At 38.3% G+C, this 23,043-nt stretch overlaps 1 protein-coding gene across 1 annotated transcript in view; it reads left to right on the forward strand.

The window, feature by feature from the left end:
* Positions 1 to 22,767, forward strand: part of pcdh11 (protocadherin 11) — a 134,187-nt gene extending 111,420 nt beyond the window's left edge. Inside the window, exon 7 of the mRNA XM_005913395.3 lies at positions 17,935 to 22,767. Within this exon, the coding sequence (XP_005913457.1) occupies positions 17,935 to 18,389 (455 nt within the window). The 3' untranslated portion in view covers positions 18,390 to 22,767. The remainder of the gene's footprint in view (positions 1 to 17,934) is intronic.
* The last annotated feature ends 276 nt before the right edge of the window (positions 22,768 to 23,043 follow it).

Raw genomic sequence — 23,043 nt, forward strand, 5'->3', positions numbered from 1 at the left:
AAGAGTTAGAAATAGCAAGCAGACTGTATCAGAAAGCATATGCCAAGGCCAAGTCTCTCTTTTGTCTTCTAAAACAAAGTGGTTCGTCATGTTGCATACATTCACTAGGTTTGAAAATAGGCTTTCATTACAATGGGACTATCTCAATCCTATTGTTACAGAACAAGGCAATGTTCTCAGAATGAAACAGAAAAGAAATAATGTTGTATATAATCGCAGGCCTTTGACTATATTCTCCGACTAGGTTTAGTCTAGCTCCATTCATGCCTATGCTAATCACAACATAGCCTGAGCAGGAGAATTAGCGCCAAACATAACTGAGTCTGTTATAATTGCACAACAGGAATTGGCATGAATGCTCAAAGCCATCAGTATGAACCAAATAAAGCGAATTACTTCTTTTCACATATGCCTCAGATATCTCAGTCTCAGTATTTTGGGACCAGAGGAAGAATGACTACATCGAAAAGTCCTGCTCTATTGAAATTGCAACCAGTGATGCAGCCACTTGCTCCGTAAACCCTGCTGCCCCACAATATTGTTCAGCCTATTTGTATGTGACAGGGGTCCCTTCTCCCGCCACAGTTCTATGTGGAGCAGCTACAGTAAGAAATCACAGCCTCTGCTGAAACAACAGCTGTTTGTACTTATGTAATGGCTGCAGGATGACTGTTCATATCCTGGCTCGTTGAAGCTGTCACAAATCATTAATCTTGGGCCTGTCTGTGGGGCCATGCTGTCAAGTTGCCTTTGGACAACTGTGGCTAGACAGGAGCAGGACATATCATTTAGGCAGGTGCCTCATACCTTCATAATATTACAAGATCGCTTATAATAATCTAACCTTACCCGCAGCACTTGCCTTTGAACTTGAAGATTGAAGTGGGTGGATAAGCTACACGGTGAACGCAATTTACACAAAATAATCATGCAACATGCAATGTAATCTGTTCTTTTTATGTGTACACTTTTTCTGTTTGAGCACAACTAAAAAACACAAACAACAGCAACTGCACATTTCTTGATCCCAGAGAGAATTGATGTCTATTTCGTTGCCTTGTGCAGTGTTACATAGATGCATCTTGTAAGCATGCATTGTTGGTATCACTCTGCAACACAGGCACCAGATCATATAGCACATCAGAGGGCTTAGCAGCGGCATTAAGGGTCTCAAGTAACTTCTTAACACAGCAAGACATTGAAATGACTCACTGAGGGAGACTACAGCGTATGCCCTCTTCTGGCAGTTAAATGCAGAGAGACTTCCTTGGATGCTTCCATGCATCCCATATTGTGCTTAATATAAGTGTTTTACTAACTTTATATTTTACAAATACAGGGTTAGTCACAAGCCAAATATTAAACCATCTGCATATTAGCGAATAACAAATTACATTTATTTTTCTTTTTTTCTCATATGGATGCATGTTGTGTGAATGTTCGATTGCAGTTGTACACATTTCAGATCCAAACGCGATGACTAAATTTAATTAATACTAGGTTAGACTCTAAAAGAAACATTTGATTTTTAATGGAACATGGACCCTGTGGCACACTGTAGAGGAAAAATGAAAGTGATTTTTTTTTAATTATTTGGTTTTTTGGTCTGCTTATTGCTGACATTTTGCAAATTAGAACAAATAAATTCTAACATTATTGAACCATTAAAGTGAGATGTAGAGTTTGGCCCAGCTCATAATTGCTTTTTCAAAGACTAGCCTTGGAAGTAATTAGAGGTCAGAGTAAAAACACTAACCGCTCAGATAATCAGCCTGCCATCAACACCTTAGGGGCTGTATTGTGCTATCAGCTTGACCCTGCTTGGAAAACACACTCGCTCTGCCTTATTTGCAGACTTTACTCTTTAGACACAAAGCGTTAGAGGATTGATTAGTGCAAAGGTCGCCATGTAATACTCCCAGCATATTTGTGGCCCAGGAAGCTATTGACTAAATAAAATGGATTGCATCATACTTTTCCGAAAGACTGCTGTTTAGCTGTCCCATTTTGAGCAGAGTAAACTAATTAGGCAGTGCCTTTTTTTTCCCCCTCTGCAAACAAAATCTCTTTTTATTGCTTGACCTTTTCGCTGACAAACTTGTGATTGAGTGCAGATTTCATTAAGGAGAGAAACTCATCTTTATTGATCAAATTAAGAGACAGGTTGTAGGAGATTGTAAAATGCTGAAAGGTGGATTCTGATGAATATAATCATAATCATAAGGCGCCAAACCACCCCGTCTACTTGGCGACCTCTTTTTTTAATGTTTTTATTTTTTAGTTTGTCCTTTTTTGATTAATCTCCTGCATAGATTTCAAATAATATGGTTACATCGAAATACAATGTTTCATTTGAATTAGACCCACGTATTGTTATTCCTTTAACGTAGTGTCCGTGATCATTTGGCAACAGGTATGATTTGCAAATAGCTGTGAATAATATATGCTGGCCTTCACATGCCAGTGTCTTGACAGGTTTAAAGAAAAACAATACTGGGCTTTCACTAGGAAGTCATGCTGGTTTATTTATGGTTAATTTAATTTATTTACAGTATTTCAGCTTCAATAATTGATGTAGCATCCATGGATCATTCTTTTCACTAGAACGGAAGACAGCATCCTATTTAATTTTGTTATTTTCCCATTAAAACCTGAGAAAACATCAAAGGCAGAATGATTTAATTAACAATGTGGAGAGTCTGTGTACAGCCATCTGCATTTTGCAAATTACTCTTTGCTGAAAATAAGAGACTTATCAGGTCCATACAGACATCGCTGCACACCTCAAAAGAAGTTGTGTTGACACAAGGAAGGGGAAAATACATGTCTCCCCCAGACAGAATTATCCACTTCACAGGTATTTTCAGTTTACAGTTTCCAGGTTGAAAAATTAATATCCTTTCTTCTTCTGCCAGTACAGTTTACAGTTCTTTGTTGTGTTTACTGCAAAGTGCAGACGGAATGAAGAGTGGAGGGAGAGAAGGTGTCAGAAACGGAACATTTTTGTGATTCACATTCTTATAGCATTTGAATCCTTGATAATTGTTTTTGACGGGTCAGGGCTTCAAGGAAGCTGCTTCTTAATGATTATTTCCCATATTGCCACTCGGGTTTGCCAGCTTTAGGTTTGTTTACCGGTACTTGAAGCGAAGATGTGCAATATAGCCAGCCAACTCCAACGAGGGCTCTCAACATGTTTGATAATGACAATGAATAATAGTTTTGATGAAAATGGAAAGAAATGCCAGCTGGGGCATGTTAACCACTTTAAATGATAATTGGGCAACCTTGCTCTTTATAAGCACATATGAATGAAAGGGCAACTGGAATCAAGGGGATGTGAGCCCACATCACTTGCAGTCTCAAAGCACTGTGCAGGCAGCTTGTTTTAATCTCTAACAATATTATAGAATGCTGTGTATTCCTTTTGCTTCTTAAAGAAACAAACTTGTGGTAAATGGTAAAATAATAAGTGTGAATACATTTCCATACTGAATTTCAAATTAGACATTATTTGGGTGACATCCTTGCAAATTAGTAAAGCGTTGAGTTTATTATATTTTATATTGGATGGTATTGACTGAAAGGTACCACAAAAAGTCAGCGTTGGAGAGAACTGAAAGAAAGAAATGCAAGAATTGTTCCTAACTATAGATCATGTTTGGATGAGGTTGAGCATACGATATATTTTTAGACTGTATCCAGACGAGCACGGGAAGTTGCCTTTTCCAAAGCGTGATTTAATAAATCAGACTACCTGAAATTGTCCCGACAATAAACAGCAAGAAGAAGGCAGAGAAGCGCAAATAGCACGAAATCGAGACAGACAGAGTAGAGACAAAGACCGTAGAACAGTGAGAGAATCACTTTATGTTCTTTCTAGGGGTGACAGTCCTGACCAATTCCATTTCATACCTATGTTTTGTTGCAATGTTCCTCCTTCTGCTTGACATTTCTGGGTTAGAAAGTGCCTATTACAGGCTCCTATCGTCATGTTTCACACAAATTCCCATTAGATAGAAATTATCTTTTTCTCTGTCGAGGAGTGGTCTTGTTCTATTATTCTAGTCATGAGCAAGTCACCACAGGTGAAGGCAAAAGGAGTGCAAGGTAGAGTGTTATGATGATAGAAATGTCACATTTGATAGAATCACTTTAATTGCATGTGTGTACTAAGTTGTTCTTCAGCGTCTGCACATTGTGTTGGCTAATGCCATTCTTTTGATGGCATTTGAATTCACAGTATTTCATTGGACAATGTGGAGAAAGCACCCGGTGTTCCGTCTTTTGTTTTAATAATCTTTATAATTATAGCTTGAATTAATCATGGATGACCTTTTGTAAATATTCGCAGAGGAACCCATTTCTGGAAAAAAAGCAGCAATAAAGTCATTAAAATGGGGGGAGGATGGTAGCTGGGTACAGTATTAATTAAAACAAGACTTACATCACTATGTCTATACTTTTATCTCAATACTATTATTATTATTATTATTATTATTATTATTATTATTATTATTAGCCTTACTGTTTATTACAGATGAGAGCCGGGTATGCTGGGGAGTTGGTTTAAGGGATTGAGTGTCATCAATCAGCATTAACCGTCAGCTCTGAGGTATCGACTGATGATTCACTACGCCAGAATCTCCTCTGACTCTAAAATGAAAGGCAGCAGTAGCAGCAATAACACGACACAGAGACACTCAGTTGATTGGCACCTCATTGAGTCTGGCAGGGGAGCATTTGATTGCACTAGCTGTCAATATCACGTAATTGTTTTTCTTACATACATGGTGCCCTCTGTTTAGTCTCTGTTTTTCATTTCTTTCTTTTTTCTCAGCAGGCTCTACAACTGCATGTAGCTATTTTTGCAGATTTTTTAAAAAATTAATTACATTTCTTTTCAATAATACATATATACTGTATATATTTCAGTTAGTATGAGTTTGATGCAAGTGACCGTTCTGTTGGTAAACCTACATTTACATTCTTGTTAATACTGTGAGCATAAACTACCATGTCATGTATGTCATCTTAACATCGGTGCATTAAGATTCATACCCCTTACTAGACAGCTAGATTAGCAGCGTATGGCTGTAAATCTGTCCTTGCTAGCTGCCCCAGGGTGTGTTGGAGTAGCCAGTTATGCCTTGAAGCTTTAATTGGGTCCCTCTCGATTATCACATTAAGTGTGTTACTGGAATACATATACTGACCACACTTCTGTCTCACTGTGTGTTCACTGAAGTCAAGCTCAAATTGAATTTAAATCTTAAATGACACCCATAACTTCCAGAGGAACTATTCAGGGCTGCGAGTGCAACCCTGTTTTCCACTCCAAGGTCAACGGAGAAGATGAGATTTAATTGAAATTGAAGCTGTCTACCTGATAGTTTGAAATAATTAGCAATGTCAGAGTGGAGAGAGGACAAGTCAGGGATGAAGACAAATAAAAAGGACATCAGCGCGAGATAAAAATGGCAAGTCATCAATTCTATTGAATTGAATGTCACTGTGATTGACTGGACTTGCCTCTAGATGTCGCACATGAAACTTAACCAGGGAATGTAAACACCACAAATGATACCGAAACTTTGTGAAAGATTTATAGAGACAACTGGGCAGTTTAATTTTTTTTTTCTTTTGAAAAAGCATGTGTACTTTTGGAACTGATACACTTTCGCTCAAGGTATCATGTAGATTCGAGAGGCCACTAAATGTTCAGTGAAGACTAAAATTCTGTCTGGCAGATACACTATTATGTATGCTGGACCCCTAAGATCAGCCACCCTGTATGAGCAGCTTTCTCTTCCCAGCCGTAAAACAAACTCGACCACCCTACAACCCCGAAAGACTTCAGAAGTCACTTCTGCTGGGTCCAACATTTCCGCACCAGTTAATAAAGGGGAAATGAATTGTATCAGTGTTGCTGTCTTTGCTCATAGTGAATAGGAAATTATCATAGAGATAGGTATTGGTGCCTTCACACACTGAATTACAAAGAGAGAGCCTGTTTCTGTTTCGCTCTCACACATGCACAGATATGTGCATGCCCACAAGCAGAAACAGTATCTTAGAATAAAGCCCCAAATAGAGCTGGCTATAGTGATGTCAGTGTAGCCGGGGGGATTATATCGACGAGCCGGGGGTTGCTGGCAATTACTTTAATAATTCCATAAACATACGGACATGTTAGTGACATCCAAGACTTTTGACTTTCTGCAGCAAACTACCTGTACTTTCAATCTAATTCTTTAAGTGTGCTAACACATATAAACGATATAGCAGATACAGCTTGCATTACCACTTCTTCTACCCTCTTTATGGACATTTTTTAATACAAAGAGGATGGTGTCCTGAGTGAATGAAAAATCAAAGGTGTGGCGTGTTAATATCTTCAAGTTAGCACACAGGACTAAACAATATAAAAGACAGTGAGGTCAATGGGATGTTGGCAGTCTGTAGCGCAAAGGAGTCACGTAACTGTTAACTGTCTTCTCCTCTGTGGAAAGCTGTAGCCACTGGAGGACTGCCTTCATCATTGCAGACAGAATACAATCAGTGAACCTACTTTACATAAGGCATAGGGCCTGTACTACTCTAAAGAGCTTTAAAGTCAATATCTAGTGTGATCACCTTTATTCCTGACAGCCCGAATTCTCTTAGGCACGCTTTCTTATAATTTCTTTAAGAAGTCTTCAGGAACAGTTCTCTAGGCTTCTTGGAGGACATTGCTTTCTGACTTTTGTTTCATTCTCTGTCTGCTTACAGTAATGTGGAGGGCAATTCATAGATTGGTAGTGTTCCCAGAGGCGCCACGTGCCATCAAGAAAGGCACGCATCTTCCTAGAGTCTCCAGCCAGTTGGAAGCCTCCAAGGGCTCACAAACCTTAAACTTTAGCAGTGGCAATGTGCAAAGTTTGTAATGAAAGTCAGAGAGACCTGAACTGTCTAATTCTAAGTTATACTATTGCAGTTGTATCCATTTGTGGAGATATTTGCCTACAGAAGGCCTATAATCTATCACCACTAATGTGATCCCCTGCAGTTCACTAAAACCCCAAATGCACAGTGCTCAACAAGGATGACACTATGCGTCAGTTGAATGCTGATTGGTTGACATTTGCATGTGGGACAGAAAGGAAGTGACGGCAGAGAAGCACAAAAACATCAAAGACAAAAAACCAAATACAATATGAAAAGTACAGCTTTTTGAAATTATGTAACTTCACTCTTCTCCGTGACTGGTTGATGGACCACCAACAGCACAAGTACAAGTAGCCCACAAACCTGTGGTACCACATATTTTTCTCTCTGCCCCCATCAGGCAACAGACGTTCTCTGCAGGTAGACAGGCAGTCTGAAGCTCCCCACAGACTGGCAATGGATTGCCCGTGTGCTGCCACTGCTAAACCAAAATTTCTCCATAAGGGGGCCCCACCTGACTGCACTCACTCCCATTACAAGTGATGCCAATCAATGAAAAGGATTGGCATTACTACCCTGCTAGGAGTGAAAAAAGGAAAAAGTAAAGAGGAAAATGAGAATTAAAGCAAGTCTGTGGTGAGCTGATAACATCAATTAAATGCAATGCTAAAAAGTGAAATGCTGCTTATCTGTAACATTATATTGTAATAGCATCATATCATTGTTTCTGTTTACTTTGATGTTATCTTAGTTAACTTAGCTTGCAGAGCAGCCTGACGTGTCCATCTCTGCTGAATGTCAGAATAAGTGAAAAAGCATCCATCTGGAGAACTATTGCATAAGAACAGTTAAAGAAAACACAACAAAGCCTGGCTCCTTGAAAGCGAGATATAAAGAAAGGATAGCTCAAGACTTTTGCACACTGCTAAATGTTGACTCCAACTATACACTGTTATTATGTGCTATAGTTACAGTGAGACTGTAATAAATAGTTTTGCAAAAAAATTAAGCATTTTTCTATCCTGGAGTAATAAAGTCACGGCGGAAACAGTTATTTTAAGTATCAAAAGTATTTTAGGTTGTTCTTTTTTTTCAGATTTTGAAGTCATGTTCTAGTTTTTATTGAATTATTTATGGACTTAACTTTACACCTCTTTTGCTTGTGTTTCAGCAACTGCCATTTTCCACGCGCTCTGCCCCTCCGCATGTCTATCTGTGGCTGTCGCTCTCTCTGTTGTGAGCGTTAGTTGACAATGTCTGCACTCAGCACACCCCAAATAAAGTGCGTTGTGACAGAAACATTAACACAAGCCACTGAGTACCTCTGTGATTTTAGTGAGAGCATATCTGTCAGCCAGGGCCTGGAGGAGTAAAAAGCATATATCTGAACTTTCAGCGACTGGTGTTTGGGTGGAGGATTGTGACAGTCAACATCAAAACAGTAAAAGTAAAGCCGTGATTTATTGAATGTGCCGTTTGTGTCTGCTTTCATGTTTGCCAGTGATACATTATATGACTTTTCTCCTGCTTTCAAGAACATGGCGATGCGGATGAATTAAACATGTTAAGCAGGAACAGGTCTTTCTCTGAAAGCCTTACCCTTTTCACGATAACCCCTTTTTAGACATTCAGTGGACTTATCACAGCGTATAAATAGGACAGAATTCATTATTCAGGGGAGGTTCCAGTGAAAAATTAATAGTTGTCCCCGGAGGAGGGTCTGTGGTGCTTCGGAAAAGGAAAACCTTTAAAGTGTACATGCTCAGGGGGATTTGGGGAGAGTCTGCCCTTCATATTAAAACCGTTACCATGCTACCATACACACTGATATTGCAAATGCAAGTTTGCTCATCACTAATGACTGTCGCTAACGCTGTATACAGCCTCCATTCATGCCTAAGCTGTCTGCAAAATATTTTAAAGCTGGAGAGTGAAAAGGCAGGAGAAAAGGGCAGCATGAGTGTCTGCCTCTGATACTGACACCTTAAACAGATTACACATTTTCAGTATTGCCTATTAGGACAAAACACCAGGACTTTGGCTGCTGACTCCTGAAGAGAGACTCATTTTTGACAACAGAGTGAATGATTTCCCCTCAAAAATACCTCACTGTACAATAAACTGACATCCTGGCAGAGCACAACAAAAACATCAGGTCCTCCTCTCACCTTTGTCATATAAGAGATTACAATTTTCAGCATGTCCAGATTACTCAAACACTGAAAACATGCAGCCCGTGGTGCTGAGTGGTTTTCAGCCTGCCAGTTATCAGTTGAAAGATGGGCTTCACAATGTCTTTGTATCCGCTTCCTATCTGCTCGGCCATGAAGGCAATAACCGTAATGTATGGCTAAGGGAAAACAGAGCTAATCATCAATGACTGCAAGATATATAGCATATACAGTGGCACCTTGTTTATTACCCTCTCTTCTCCTGTCGTTGAATCCATCGGCTATACAGACAGCTACTGGACTGGAGAGCTTCTTCAATGTTAATTTGATTCATTCTTGTTTTCCATAATAATTGGGGGCAATGGGTCAGTGTGATGAATTTGCTTGTTACACGACACAGGAGGTAGCACGTCGGTGGCTGCTGTACAGTTTGTCTGTCTAGTCGTTTTTTTGTTTTGTTTTTTCCATCATGTGAATCAGGGGTCTCATAGTTATTAGCTATTTTCAGAAAATATCCAGTTCTTACATAATAGATTTGATTCTGAGGACCTGCTTATGCTTCAAATCAGCTTCCGATTTGATTTTAAAACGAAAGCTAAGAGTGTTATGAGTGGCATTTTCATTTTTAGATCAAAGTCATTTCCTAAAAATCATGATTGTTTAGATAGTATTCCTGCTGGAACAATCCAATCTTTTTGCAAATATCAGAGTGCTTTGTTATGTCCCACTTAATCAGCCTGTTTTTCTTTCTGTCTTAATTCTCCAGTAATGTTTTTTTTTACTTCCTTTTCATTTTACACGCTTTATTTCCATTTCCCAGTTCTCAAATTATCTCCACAATATGGAAATGTTCAGACATTCATCCACGAGCAATGAATTTTAAGGTAGATCCAATTTTTTTAGTCTTATAAATATACATTTATGTATTGCTTTTTTGTTGGTAAGAGCACACCTGTACAGTATATCTGCACTTTCATCCAGTGCCTTCGCAGCATACAGGTTTACAAAAAAAAGAAAAAGAAAATGAATTGCAACCCTTGTAGAAGATTTTCAAATGAAAGCATCAGAGTGTGTGTGTGTGTACCTACATCAGCATGTCTTGTGTTTCTACCCCCCATAGAAACTCTGTGCCTCCACCTCTGTGTGTCATTGTGTTGATGAGCGCTGATTGCAGATTGTTATGGTGTTTGCACCTCTCATCTATCTGGCCCATGCTGAGTATTTGGCCAGGCCTGATTGTGTTGATGGTGACACCGGCATCTTGTCCTCGGGTGGGAAGGCCCAATAGTGGTCCAGACATAATGAAGGAGATGTAATCAACCAATGTCACACACAAAAAGTCAAGTGAAAGAAAACTGTTTCTGTGTTCTACCTTCCCGACTGTGCTCTCTGTTGATGGAAATCACACAGTCGTGGTTGTTGATGTCGGGGCTTGCTTTTTTAGCAAACGCTTTATGCTGGGCGAAATAGAAAATTTGAGGGTTTTTCTTGTTCTTCACAACAAAGGTGACTTGGAGATAAAGGAATTTGCATTAAATTAAGTCTGTACATTCTCTCTGTTTTGTACGTTCTCAGTGGAGAAATGGGTGTTTCTACCTACAACATACTTTTAATCAATGGCAACAAAAAGAAAGAAACAAGTGTTTGGCACTTGGTTGTTCAAGAGATCCTTTCTCTCTTTGTGCACTTTGTCCTCTCTCTGTGCTTTGTTATTTGTTTTGGTGTTCTAATCTCTGGCAAGTCAATAATATTCTTTGTTGTCTGAAATTGTGTGTCGGGAACAAAAAGGCCTCCTCCTTTTGTTGAAAGTACCTGTCTGTGACTTTTCACTCTCTCTCAGACTCCCAGATAAAGTAATCATTAGATGTTGTTTTCTGCCTGCAATTACTTTCAGTTACAATGGGTCAAACACTAGGAAAGCAAAAGGGGTCGAGAGAAGACAAGGCTAGATGGATTACAGGCGAGGAACTGTATAGGTCCCACAAGTGCTGATAAATACGTATGTGGCTCAGAGACTCACCGTTGTCAGGAATGTCTCCGTAAATGCATCAAAAGTAATTAGTCTAGAGTATATATGGACAACCTTGCTCCCTTCTTATCTGCATCACATTGTCTCCTTTACAAAAAAGGCCATTCATTACATCTGGCACTATTTGTTTTAAGAAGTAAAAAGGGGCAACTATTACTCTGCCACTTCTTATATCTGGCTTTGTATCTTTTGCAACAGAGAATTGCCCTAAATAATGTATTTCAGTGGAAAAATCCACACCGAGCTTGTCACACAAGTAAAAGTTCTCAGGGGTTCTAATGCCTGTTGAGGATGACCAAACAAGGCAGGTGCTAATCCCAACGTGTGTTTTAACATAATACCATAAATCCATGTTTAAATTAATTCCAAAGAGGCCCCTACAAACTGTTTACCTCAGCGTAGCTTTTTTTTACACGACAGAAGTAGTTGGATTGGAGAGCCTCTTCACAGTTAATTTGGACAAACTCTCAAGTTCAAACACATGTCATTTTTCTACTGCCACAAAGGAATGCTTTAATTACTTCTACAGCCATCCCTTTGGCTGCAAGGACAGTCTGTTTATCAGTTCATGAAATAATGATGTATCAGCCCTATTTCCAAAACATGGGCCTTTGGGGGGGGGCAAAGTAATCAATCAGTGGTCAAACTTGCCAGAGAAAACCCTCGGCATGTCCCAGATATTAAATATTTAAACTTTTGGGCCAACTAACATGTGAGGAGGACATTAAGAATCAAGACTTTGTGATAGCAAGTAATTCAAACCACAGTCCAACGTGTTAATTACTAACCTCATGTTGTGGATGGGCTAATCTTGAGCTCTACATTTTCCTTGTACTCATGCGTTTGTATTAGCATAATGATAGCACTGTAGCTAGCCACCACATGGCAGGTTATTATGCGTCAGGTAGCTCGACTTCATTAACACTCTAAACCTCAGTGCTACTTAGCCTTCTGTCTTTTCTATGCCCAAAGCTATTGCACTGCTGTGTGTTTATTTTTTTTTTTTCAGAAATACTTCAGTCACATTGTGATATGTCATCTTTAGAGGGAAACTAGCAAGCTAACTTCTTGCTAAACTCTAGCTCCGCTAAACGTTCTTTATTCTCTTTGTGATGGATCCCTGTAAAAAAACACGTTATTGTAATATTGGGATCGTTTTATTGGTCAAAATATTTTGATTATTTTGGTGCATGAATTTTGGAAATCAAAATTTTTAGTGTAGAAAATGCGTAACAATGTCATCTTCATTAGGGATTTTAATGTATCTCCTCCTGATAAAAGTAGAAAAAAATCAAACAGCATTTGAAGCTTACAAAGTTCATTTTCAGACTGATTCAGATAAATGTTGGCCCTTTCCAGTGAAGTCACAGATGTTGTCATATCATTTCCATCTCTTCAGAAATCCGTCTCAGCTTAAAGCTTTTGAGTACAACAGGAGTTCACACATCAGTAGACATCATCAAACTATAAGACGAGCATCAAAAATGTAAGCCCTGAGAAAGGAAGGAGGATGTTGAAATGCCGTCTTGTTTTTGTGATGCTGTGAAAATTAGACAGTTGTCTCTCCTTCAAATGACGATTGCCAGAGCTGCGATGAAAGTAATGGCATCCCTCTTTTCAGTGCAACACCAAGGGGTTTTAATAGCGCTATTATTATTAATGACCATCCATTTGCTTATCCAGATTGTACATTTGGAGTGGGCATAAGGCCGAGTGAAGTGATAAAGTCTTAGTAATTACAAACCCAATTATTTCTACTGAGATTCTATTTGTTTGAAATAATCTTTCATATTCTTCTATTTCTGTGTGTTGGTCTCCCTCCAGAGACAAGACACGTGCTTGTACAGAGTGTATCTTGTTTCTTTTCTTTTCCCAGTTTCTTTCTCATTTCCTATCTAACAAACAAGAACATATAATGTATAATAACACTCAGTCTGCACTCTTGATAACTGTGTTACCTGGTTTGATAACTTTTGATAAAAGTCGCAGACTTCATTTTAAAAGGCTCTTGCATCTTTTGGCACTGTTATTCCTGTTGGTGTCAAATTGACTGAAGCTGTTGTAACTCTACATAAATGCAGATGAAAAATGAAATGTCAGTGAGGTTAAATTAGTATCAGCAAATCCATAGCTACAGGGGCATTTTTTGACTATAAATATAACACTGGCAATATCTTTTACACGTTTAGGATGGAATCGTATTCAACTCTATTATATGGAAGGGCAGAGATGTTGAAAATGAAGAAAACTGCGACTGTGCAGCAAGACAGACAGATCCTAAACACATGGTGCAAATTAATATGTTGTTATATACTTTGAAATTTTTGCTCCTGAAAGTGTGACCTTAAGCTTTTTTTTTTCTGAAATATCTGAAAATTGTGGCCAGGTAGTGATTTGTGCTTTTAAAAGCAATAAAATATTAGTGGAAGACTATGAGCCCGGGGGCTGTTTTGTGCATCATGGGAATTTAAAAGCTTAGCTTAAAGGTGTGGTATAAATGAACCAAGAATATAGATGGGTTGGATAACAATTTAACAGTTTTTTTGAGGATTTATGTATATTTGATAAAAGGCACAACAACACAGCACAGCAGCTTGTTGAAAATAAGATCCTCAGTCAATGCAGTACAGGCCTGGAGTGTGGAATAGTGCTATGAGCATCCATACATCACCATTTAATAATCAGATTGTTTGAGGTGGAGAAAGATGTGTTTATATTAAATAATTTTTATGAATGTTTCTACATTAATAAAGTTTTGTACTATAAATAACTTCTATAGTCTTTCTGTTAAAAATAATTTTACTAAATGACACATGCATTAATTCAAAAATATATAATATGGCTTTCATTTGAGAGTAAATGCGTTTGATGCATAGATGCATGCAAGTTTCTTGCAAAAGATTTGCAAAGACTGAACCAATTAACTCTGTAGGATGAGTCACAGGCCTAGTCCACCTTCTTGATGGCTGTTGGAAGAATTTAATGTCCTAGATGCATGCAATTATCCTTTTAATTAGCAATAATGAGTTTGTGCATGCTGAAATAATGAGTTGAATCGTGATATGTGTGCAGACCTTAATGTGAAGCTCATCAAGATGTAACAAGCTTTGTCGGTAAATATCATCAACTGTCATGTTAAATATCTCATGCTATTGTACTGAAAAGGCCCAATAAGCTGCTTAAATTGATCCTAGCTATGTATGTGTGTGTCCATTTGTGTTTCTGCCTGTTAGAACATACATGTTCTGATGAAGTTTATGGTCATGAAAAAAAATTAAGTGAATCTGAATGCAATCCGAAGCACTAAGCCCTCATCAACTTAAATGGCATCCTGTGTCACCAGCTGTAGTGCGTGAGTGTAAGTTCAAGAGGGCTGCCTGAATTCTTCTAGGCTCTTGGATTGCAGAGTGGGCGAAAGGCAGTTGTGAAATTACCAATTTATTTGAGTTTGCCAAACAACATCATTAAGCAAAAAAATGAAAGTAATGATTAACGAATAAGCACAATCTGACTGGTCAGCTGGTCCAGTGAAAATAACTAATGCTGGTTACGTGCCAACAGAAAGGATTTGCCCACAGTAATTTAAGAGTTAGCAGAAGCTGTTCTATTCATTACATAAAAATGGCAAAATGTGAGTTGGCTGCTCATTTTTTATGAGAGCATATGCCAAACTAGCCGTTAGCCAAGCATTATGTGGTATGAACTGACATAGAAAAGTGATGTGGGAATAGCCTGGATGGCTAAGAGAACATGAATTTGTTTCCTGGGATAAGATTAAAACTACACTTAAAGGAAGATTATTATCAGCGTGTCACCTGAACCCCAGATGACTAGAATAATATAAAATGTCTTTTAACAGAGGCTGTAAAAAACAAGATGACCATCTGTATGCTATAACACAGTTAGACACTTTGTTATGTCTGCCTCCAAAATGGGTTTATGCAGCTTTTAATTGCTTTTGTTGGTGTACTGGACCAAGCAGAGTGAAAAACATCTTCATGTGATATCAGTGCTGATATTATTTTTTTCAGCTAAAAAAAACATAAATTACACAACTTAAAAGTCTGAGCAAACATAGTATACCTCACAAAGTTGTGTAAAGTTATTGGACCAAGTTGTAAAATGCTGCACACATTCCAGGCATTGTCTTCAACCCCATTATATTTTTAATTAAAAGATTGCAAGTACTCCCATTAGTGAGAGGCATTTGCATTATATCAACCCCACCTGGTTTAAAGTCAAATTGCGGGATGTTATTTGTTCTATATTTTCATTCAGCACCCAGAAAAACATTTTGGGAATGGTTTACACACCATCCAGCATCCTCACACCTTTCTCTTACACTTGTTCAATATTTATACAAGCTGTAAATGTTTGACCACACCAAATGGAAGGTCAGCTGAAGGTGAATGCAGCAGTTTTCGATCTGTGGCTGGCCACAGGATGTGTTGATGTTGCAGAACAAGAATGCTGAAAGGTACGGCTGGTATGCATATTCCCGAAAGTGTGACACACTGTCTAAAAATGCAGAATAGATCACCTAGACCATCAAACAGGCCATAAAGCAAACAGTATTTAATTTGGGAAGGAAACAATTATTTACAGTAATTGCTTTTATTAAATGTTAAATTAACAGAATAAACAGTTATCACAGTTATTTTTCAAACGCATGCTACTCAGTAAAAATAAATCATCTTAAACGAGAACACTACGTCTGATCTCACTTCTATTACAACTCATTGTTTGCTATTATCCCCACTTGTCTGCCATTCAAATTTCCTTGAAGGGAATGTAGAAAAGTATGTTCACAGCATCAGGGGATCTGTGGCATCAGTGATGTGTGATTTCTCCCAAAAGCTCCGTGGGGTACAATTGTTCCCCCTGAATACAAAAGACAGCGGCATCACAAGCAGGCTGCGGCATACCTCTAGCTGACGAAGGCAGCAAGAGCTGTCAGCGACATCACTCATACCGTGTGCCCACCCTCCCGAACCCGCCGCCGCCGCCTATCCAAACTACCCCACCAGAATAGAAAATAGTACAAGCCCATGTCGTTGAGAGAGGCGGGTCGGTAAATATTTCATATAAAATTTGTAGGCATTGAAGGCTGTTGACATAGAAATGCGATGAGTTCAGTCTGTCTAAAGTCATAGAGGGAAAACGTACCTTTCATTTGTAAAAGCGTCACCTTTAAATAGAATCTGAAGAGGAAGGAAAAATATCCAGGACAAGGCAACATTTTCTGTGTGTCTGGGTGGGTAATAGGGCATTTATGCTAATTACATTACCTAATCAAAAACATCAGCAACCTAAAAAGGCATTACCAACAGGAGAAAACACTTGGAGAAAGATTGAATCAGCGCACGGCCGAGACTTGGCTTGGCCCCATTGTCCTAGCTCAGAGAATGAGAAAGCAGCATCCATTTTTCCCTTAATTAAGTTAGTGACCCTTTGAAAGGTGACACATTTACCGCCCAGGGGATTTATACACTCCCGCTTCACGGCTTCAGTTCAATATGGAGAGGACAGATTTGACTCCACGTGGATACTTCAAATATATCCTTACAATTTATACCAGGTGATTCATTTTCAGTAGCTACTCTTATAATTAAAGTTGACGTCGTGGTATTCAGTGTAGGGTAGCAACGATATACAAAGCATGTTCGCCGTGCCGTTACGCAGCAATCAAGACAATTCGTATTACTACTAGACGGTAATCACGATATTCATTTTCATTCATAAAAAGCCATAAAACAATAAACAAGGTGATAGGAAGCTGTCTGGGAAAGAGACTCACATAGACTATGTAGAATTGCGTGTGGAAGAAATAGTCTTTCCAGCGTACTAGGGTCTAAGACGCCTTAATTATTTAAAGCATTCTTACTTATGCAAATACACTAAATAATTTCTGCATGACAGCTTGAAGCTGAGGCCTAGAGGAGAGATGTGATGTCTGAATGAGGACCCCTCTTGCCTTTGCATGGCCTAGGAACCATAACAATGCAGGCTTCTGGTTGCCTTGGTGCATACTGTTTTACATTCTAATTATCTGGCATGACAGACTTTATTGCAGAGGCTCAATGCTGAGGTCTCATCCCAGACTCATTCCACATGTGATGTCAGTTCTGGGATAATAAGATGAGATAGTCTGAGTGCTTAGCCTTGCCCATTTTGCCTCTTCATTGAGTTTTCAGATTTTTTGTTTTTTTCCCCCTAATTTTTCCAAGCGTGCAGCCTAATTCTTGGCCCAACGAGCATGAATTTTACCTGAATAAGATTCTGGAATGATTCGTATCTTTTTCACAGCTTATTTAACCAGATTTATTTTGGATTCTAAAAGATCAAAGGAGTCTAAGGAGTGGCACATTGACAGTGATTAAAATAAACAGTATTTTGTTAAGATGTTCATTAAAAATTGAATACAGTAAAGCCAATCCAAGACACAAACAGCAAGACATTTTTTTCTAACTAATTAAGCTACAGGGAATTCAGTGCATATTGTAGGTAAACAGACAGAGTCATGGGAATACCAATGGAAATTAAATGCTCTGCTGGTGTTTTTCTCATTACAAGATGAAATGAAACATTTATCACTGACTTTCATTTCACTAAAAGGCTGACATTTTCTGGGTCAACCATTGATAAGTGGACAACTTTCTTTTATTTGCATTATGATTCACGAGTTCATTCAGCCCTTTTACATCACCACAGTAAAATTGTTGTTTTCCAGTTCTCTGTATGTTCTGACCTGTTGTTTTAACTTTGTTTTGTTTTTTTCCCCGTCTTTCTTTGTCTGCTTTTTTACAGCCATCGAGGTAAACCTGCAGAAAGCCTTGGCTGAGGCCTCTGAGACCTGTACCCAGGAGTGTCTAATACTAGGCCACTCTGACAGCTGCTGGATGCCCCCAGCCCTGGCCCAGTTCCAGGGTCCTGGCAGCAACAGCCCCATCTCCACCCCTACCACTACTGCCATCACTGCTGCCCTCCCCTCTTTTGGTTTCCAGCAGAGCTGTGCCCGGGGAATAAAAGCTAACATGGGCAGCATGGGGGTCATGGATGGCCGCCATACGTTGGGCAGGTCTGTGCCCAAAAAAGATGAACTGGACAAAGGGATCAATCGTCCACAGTTCTACAACACCCTGGATAGACACTGCAGTAAGAAGGAGGACCCCATCAAGGTCATTCCCCTGGCAAGCTTCTCCTCTCCCGGGCAGCAGACTGGTGGGGGGGGCAGCTCTTTCTTACATGAGAACCAGTTGTAATAGTAAAACACGGATCTTCATTGGCTTAGCATACACGTGACTCCATCCAAAGATGGCCTACAACTATTAGATTAGTATGTATGCGTATTTGTGGGGTATGCATAATTGGAATAACTTGACCAGCTCAATGACCAGCTCAAGCTCAGTTTCACTAATTAAGATATCCAAGAATGGATTGGAGATTATGATGATGTTAAAAAAAGAAATCATGTGAAACCAGTCTGACAAGCGAGGAAGGAGCAAGCAAGTCTTAACATAGAAGACACATGTATAATAAATAAATGGTTATATGCCAAAGTAGATCCATCACAAAAAAAGGATAATCTTGCTTTCTGTTTGGTGAAGTTTGCTTAGCGATAAAAAAGGCCAGTGTACACCTTCAGCTCCTTGGGTTTAGTTTTGTGTAAGTGCATTCCAAAAGACAATTTCCCTGCACAAAAGCAAAAGCAAATGCAGTACTTTGTGTTATGTGAGCTAAATTGGGCTAAATGCTAATTACAAACTCTTGAGTGGATGTTTTTTTTTTGTTTTGTTTTTTCTGTTGATGTTCTAGTGAAGTATTGCTTTGTAAAGCACATGGCACAAACCTTTTTGGTGGAGGAATATGTTTCTTTTGTCTTGTCTGGACATGTTTTAGAAGACTATTTTGGTCAAGGGGCTTCAGAAGGATAAAAAATGTCTACAAAGTATAACTGGGCCAATAGTAGACAGTGCTGCATCTTCGTCTTTTGCATTCTTTTGCATTCTACAATTCTACATTCTCACCCTGGACCAATGCATAAAAAAACCCACAAACACAAAGCCTTGCACATACACATACGTTTTTTGTTTTGTTTTTTTTTCATATGTGGTGATTGCTCTATGCCTGCCAACTCTATTAAGAAAATGTTCACACTTAGCATTGTCGCAGTAGCTTAGCCTTGAAAGGAGCAGACAGATGCGCTTTGGAAATGCCGTCTCTGTTTTCTTCCTTTTTGTTTCTATTTCTCTCATTTTGCTGCTGAGAAACATTCAAATGGTAACAGCTCTGGAGCCAATTATGAAATTCTCAGTCTAATTACTTTGATGTGTGATCTCTGTAGTGACCCTCATTGTGGTTTGGAGGTTTGGATTAAATCTATTGCTTTTCCTAAAACATGCTCTGCGTGTGCAGACGAAGTGTAAAGGTGACAATAACACAGCAAAAGCAGCTTAACACTTCCTTTATTCCCACTGTATTTTAACACCTGTGTTCCTGCTATTAATTACTACTCTGTTTTCATTTCACTAAGTTACACTGCAAAGTTTCTATTATCAGTTTTTACAATGTGTTGACACTGGAATAATAGACCAGGGAGCAAAAATTTCTTCAGGGCTTTGAGTCTAGCTGAATTATTGATGTTAATGTTATTTTGGCAGTTATCATAAGAATAGGAATCGGTACTATTTGAAAGGCCCTCCCTGCAGGCTGTCGCTCACAAGGTTCGATAAACACACTACATCACTGCCGGTGTGTGCAAATTGTACTGATGATAATAACTACTTCAGACTAACTTCCTGCTGTAACAGATTGGGTGCAGTATAATCTATTGCTACAGCAATAAGTGACTTTGCTGATATCCATTTTTCTTGCCTGTAACATCCAAGCCAGGTGTCTACATCATCAGGTATATGATTCATGTGATTCATTTTGTAGTACCACCTTGCAAATTGGGAACAGGCCTAAATCTATAATGCAACACAGTATTCTCAAGGGAGGGTGCAAGGCAAATTGTGTTAGTATGCTATTAGTTGCCACACCTATTCTCTCAGATCAGAGCTCTTATCCTTATAAAGGGGATTTATCAGAGACTTTGTGAAACGATCACTTAAAGGAACGGCGTCAAGGACTAAAAATAAAAAAAGAAGGGGCAATTCAATTTCACCTTAGTCAATTATGAAAATGAATCAAATTCAAAAGTTAAATCCTCCTATAAACATACACTGATGGAAATTGCCCTGTTTGGGAATCCAGTTTCGACCTATTTACTAATACTTTCATTTTCTTTTCTCTATCATTTTCATTTCATATGATTCCACTGGTGTTGGTGTAGGAGTGCGGGAGGGGGGGCGGGCATCGCACAATGATATGAACAATGCATTTTTAATCAAAAGGAGCACATATCAAAAGGAACATACATCATGATGTCACTGAAAATTGGAATTTTATCTCTGCCAAATACAGATCCAGCACTTCATATCTGCCATCACAACGTCTAATCCAAAACCTGTCTCAAAATCATTAAAAGTCTTTTCAAGTTCTGTCTACAGCTATGTGAAGGGTAAAAAAAAAAATCTTAGTAACATTTTTCCACAATAAGAATTAGGTTTTTAAGAAATGTACCCATTAATTAATTCAATCAGTATAGGTAATGTCAGCTTGTTTCTAAATATGGTAATCTGTACTGTTCTCATATCATGAAAAGAGTGTATCTAAGAGAACATGTATGAGTTAACACACTGTTACACTGTAATAAAAATGTGATTGTTTAAAATACACTGCCCAGTCACACATGCAACGTGAGCACAATACTAACTGTACCCTGTGTTTTGACTTACTCTGCCTACATAACTCCTATGTACTGTAATATTGCAGCAGATCCATTAAAGACTACATGAAATACTACTTTTAGAGGGAATACTATAGCAACTGCATGAATGTACACCAGCAGGATGTTGCTTTTTGCAAAAATATGATTTTCTTTTATTATTGTTGTGTGCCCGCATTCATTTTGTTATATCTTATGTCCTCTCACAGGTCAAAGTGGTGTTTTATTTATTTTCAGAACAAAGTGCATACCATATGAATGTCTTGTTTTTTTTTTAAGTAAGTACTCTCTCTTTGTCAAAAATTTTCATCCGTTAAAAAACATCAAATGGAAAGACTAAATGTCGACTTTGCATGATTCTGCTCTCACTATTACTTTTGAGTTTTTTAAATTTCTTACGCCCTAGCAATAGATGTAGAGACGACGCTATACATAAAGATGAGGATTCCTTTTTATTTTAAGACTATTTCTATTCGAAATGTGTTTCATGATTAACATGTCAAGCTGTGTCATAAACTGCATGAACTGTTTGAACTTCCACAAGGCCTTTTGACACTTGACTACGTGGTTCATGCATCAGTCATTAGAATTGATGTCAGTATTGATGTTTACTGCTTTACACGTTTGTCTGTCTTATGGAACAAACCAATGTTACACCATGTACATGGTCAATCCTTGTGACGTGTGCATACCACTTACGCCTACGTGCACACAAATCTATCTATACATCTATACTGTCAGGTAAACCGGAATTTAAGCTGTACATAGCAGTACCCCTAAGAACTAGTAATAAGGGTCACAAACTGGAAAGACACACATGGTAAATACTAAAGCCTACTTCAATACTACAAATCACTTTGTTCATAAAAACTGCAAAAGGGAAAAAAGTGAGAACTGAGGAGATGACAATCTCAGTTGTAATGTAAATTGATACATAATATCAATGAGGGTGTGTTTGAAAGTGTTAACAAGTGATGTTGTATGTGTGTAAATGAGAGAGCGTGTATTTCCTTGCATGTATGCGTGGGTGGGTGTGTATACTGGCATGTACATTGCCAGAGTATTTTATGTACACTAATGTATCTTGTAAAAAACTATATCAAAATACGATATAAGACTTAAGTATATGCTTGTAAATTAGTCATCAGTGAGTCAGGTCAAGTTTGCGTTGAGAGAAGGCTTCAGTGCTTGCCAGCGAATCTGTATTTCTTAGTTAAAGCTATACAGTCTGTGTTGTTATGCCTTTGTAAGATATCCCACATAAATCTATGAAAAAAATTAACTTACATGGTGAAATGATTTTTCCTGTCATTGAATTTTACTTGAGCCATTAAATATTGAGTCCTTGAAGAATTAATGGATCATGTTTGTCCTTCACTGTTAATTATTGTTTGATAAGGTTTTCTAAGAGCAGTGGTGTATCAGCGAAGCAACGTGAGAGCATACTGTCATCATATTCCAATTATGACAAATACAAGCTAATGATAGACGATCGATCAAATGGGAAGTGACATGTCACCTTTTTTTTTCACTTCTGCAAATTAGCACTTCTGAGGAAATAATGTAAAGAGTTCACACCTCAGCATGCTGTCTGAGAAGCTGATTCACCTAAATTTAAACTGCACTGTCAAGGTGTCGCCTAAAAAAGCAAAATCACCTAAATTTCAATGCAACAAGACGTTTTTCCCATTTTGCTGCCTAATTCACAGACAAACAGACAGAGAGACTTTGAAACCAGTGGAAACAATTCCAATAGTTCAACTGCTGTTGATCACTTGCAATTCAGCAGTTCAGACTGTACCAAGTGGTAGAATAAGACCCAGTGCAACTGTTGGATTGTATCTTTTATTTGTTTTTTATCTAATTTCTAATTTTTGATTTCAATTTAGTTTAAGTTAGTTTGTGGTTTTCGGTAAGTTTTAAATAGTTTTGTTGTTTTTTACTTTGATATTATAAAGGGTTGTCAGCGGCAAATTTTAAGAAGATTAGAATAAGCATTGTAACAATAATACATGCATAATTTGTGAGTCACTCAGAAAGATCTAGACACAGAATTTAAAGAATTTCTCTATCCATCAATCTATAAT

The sequence above is a fragment of the Haplochromis burtoni genome, unplaced genomic scaffold (genome assembly GCF_018398535.1).
Source record: "Haplochromis burtoni strain Fernald_Lab_line unplaced genomic scaffold, NCSU_Asbu1 Contig_4, whole genome shotgun sequence".
NCBI lineage: Eukaryota > Metazoa > Chordata > Actinopteri > Cichliformes > Cichlidae > Haplochromis > Haplochromis burtoni.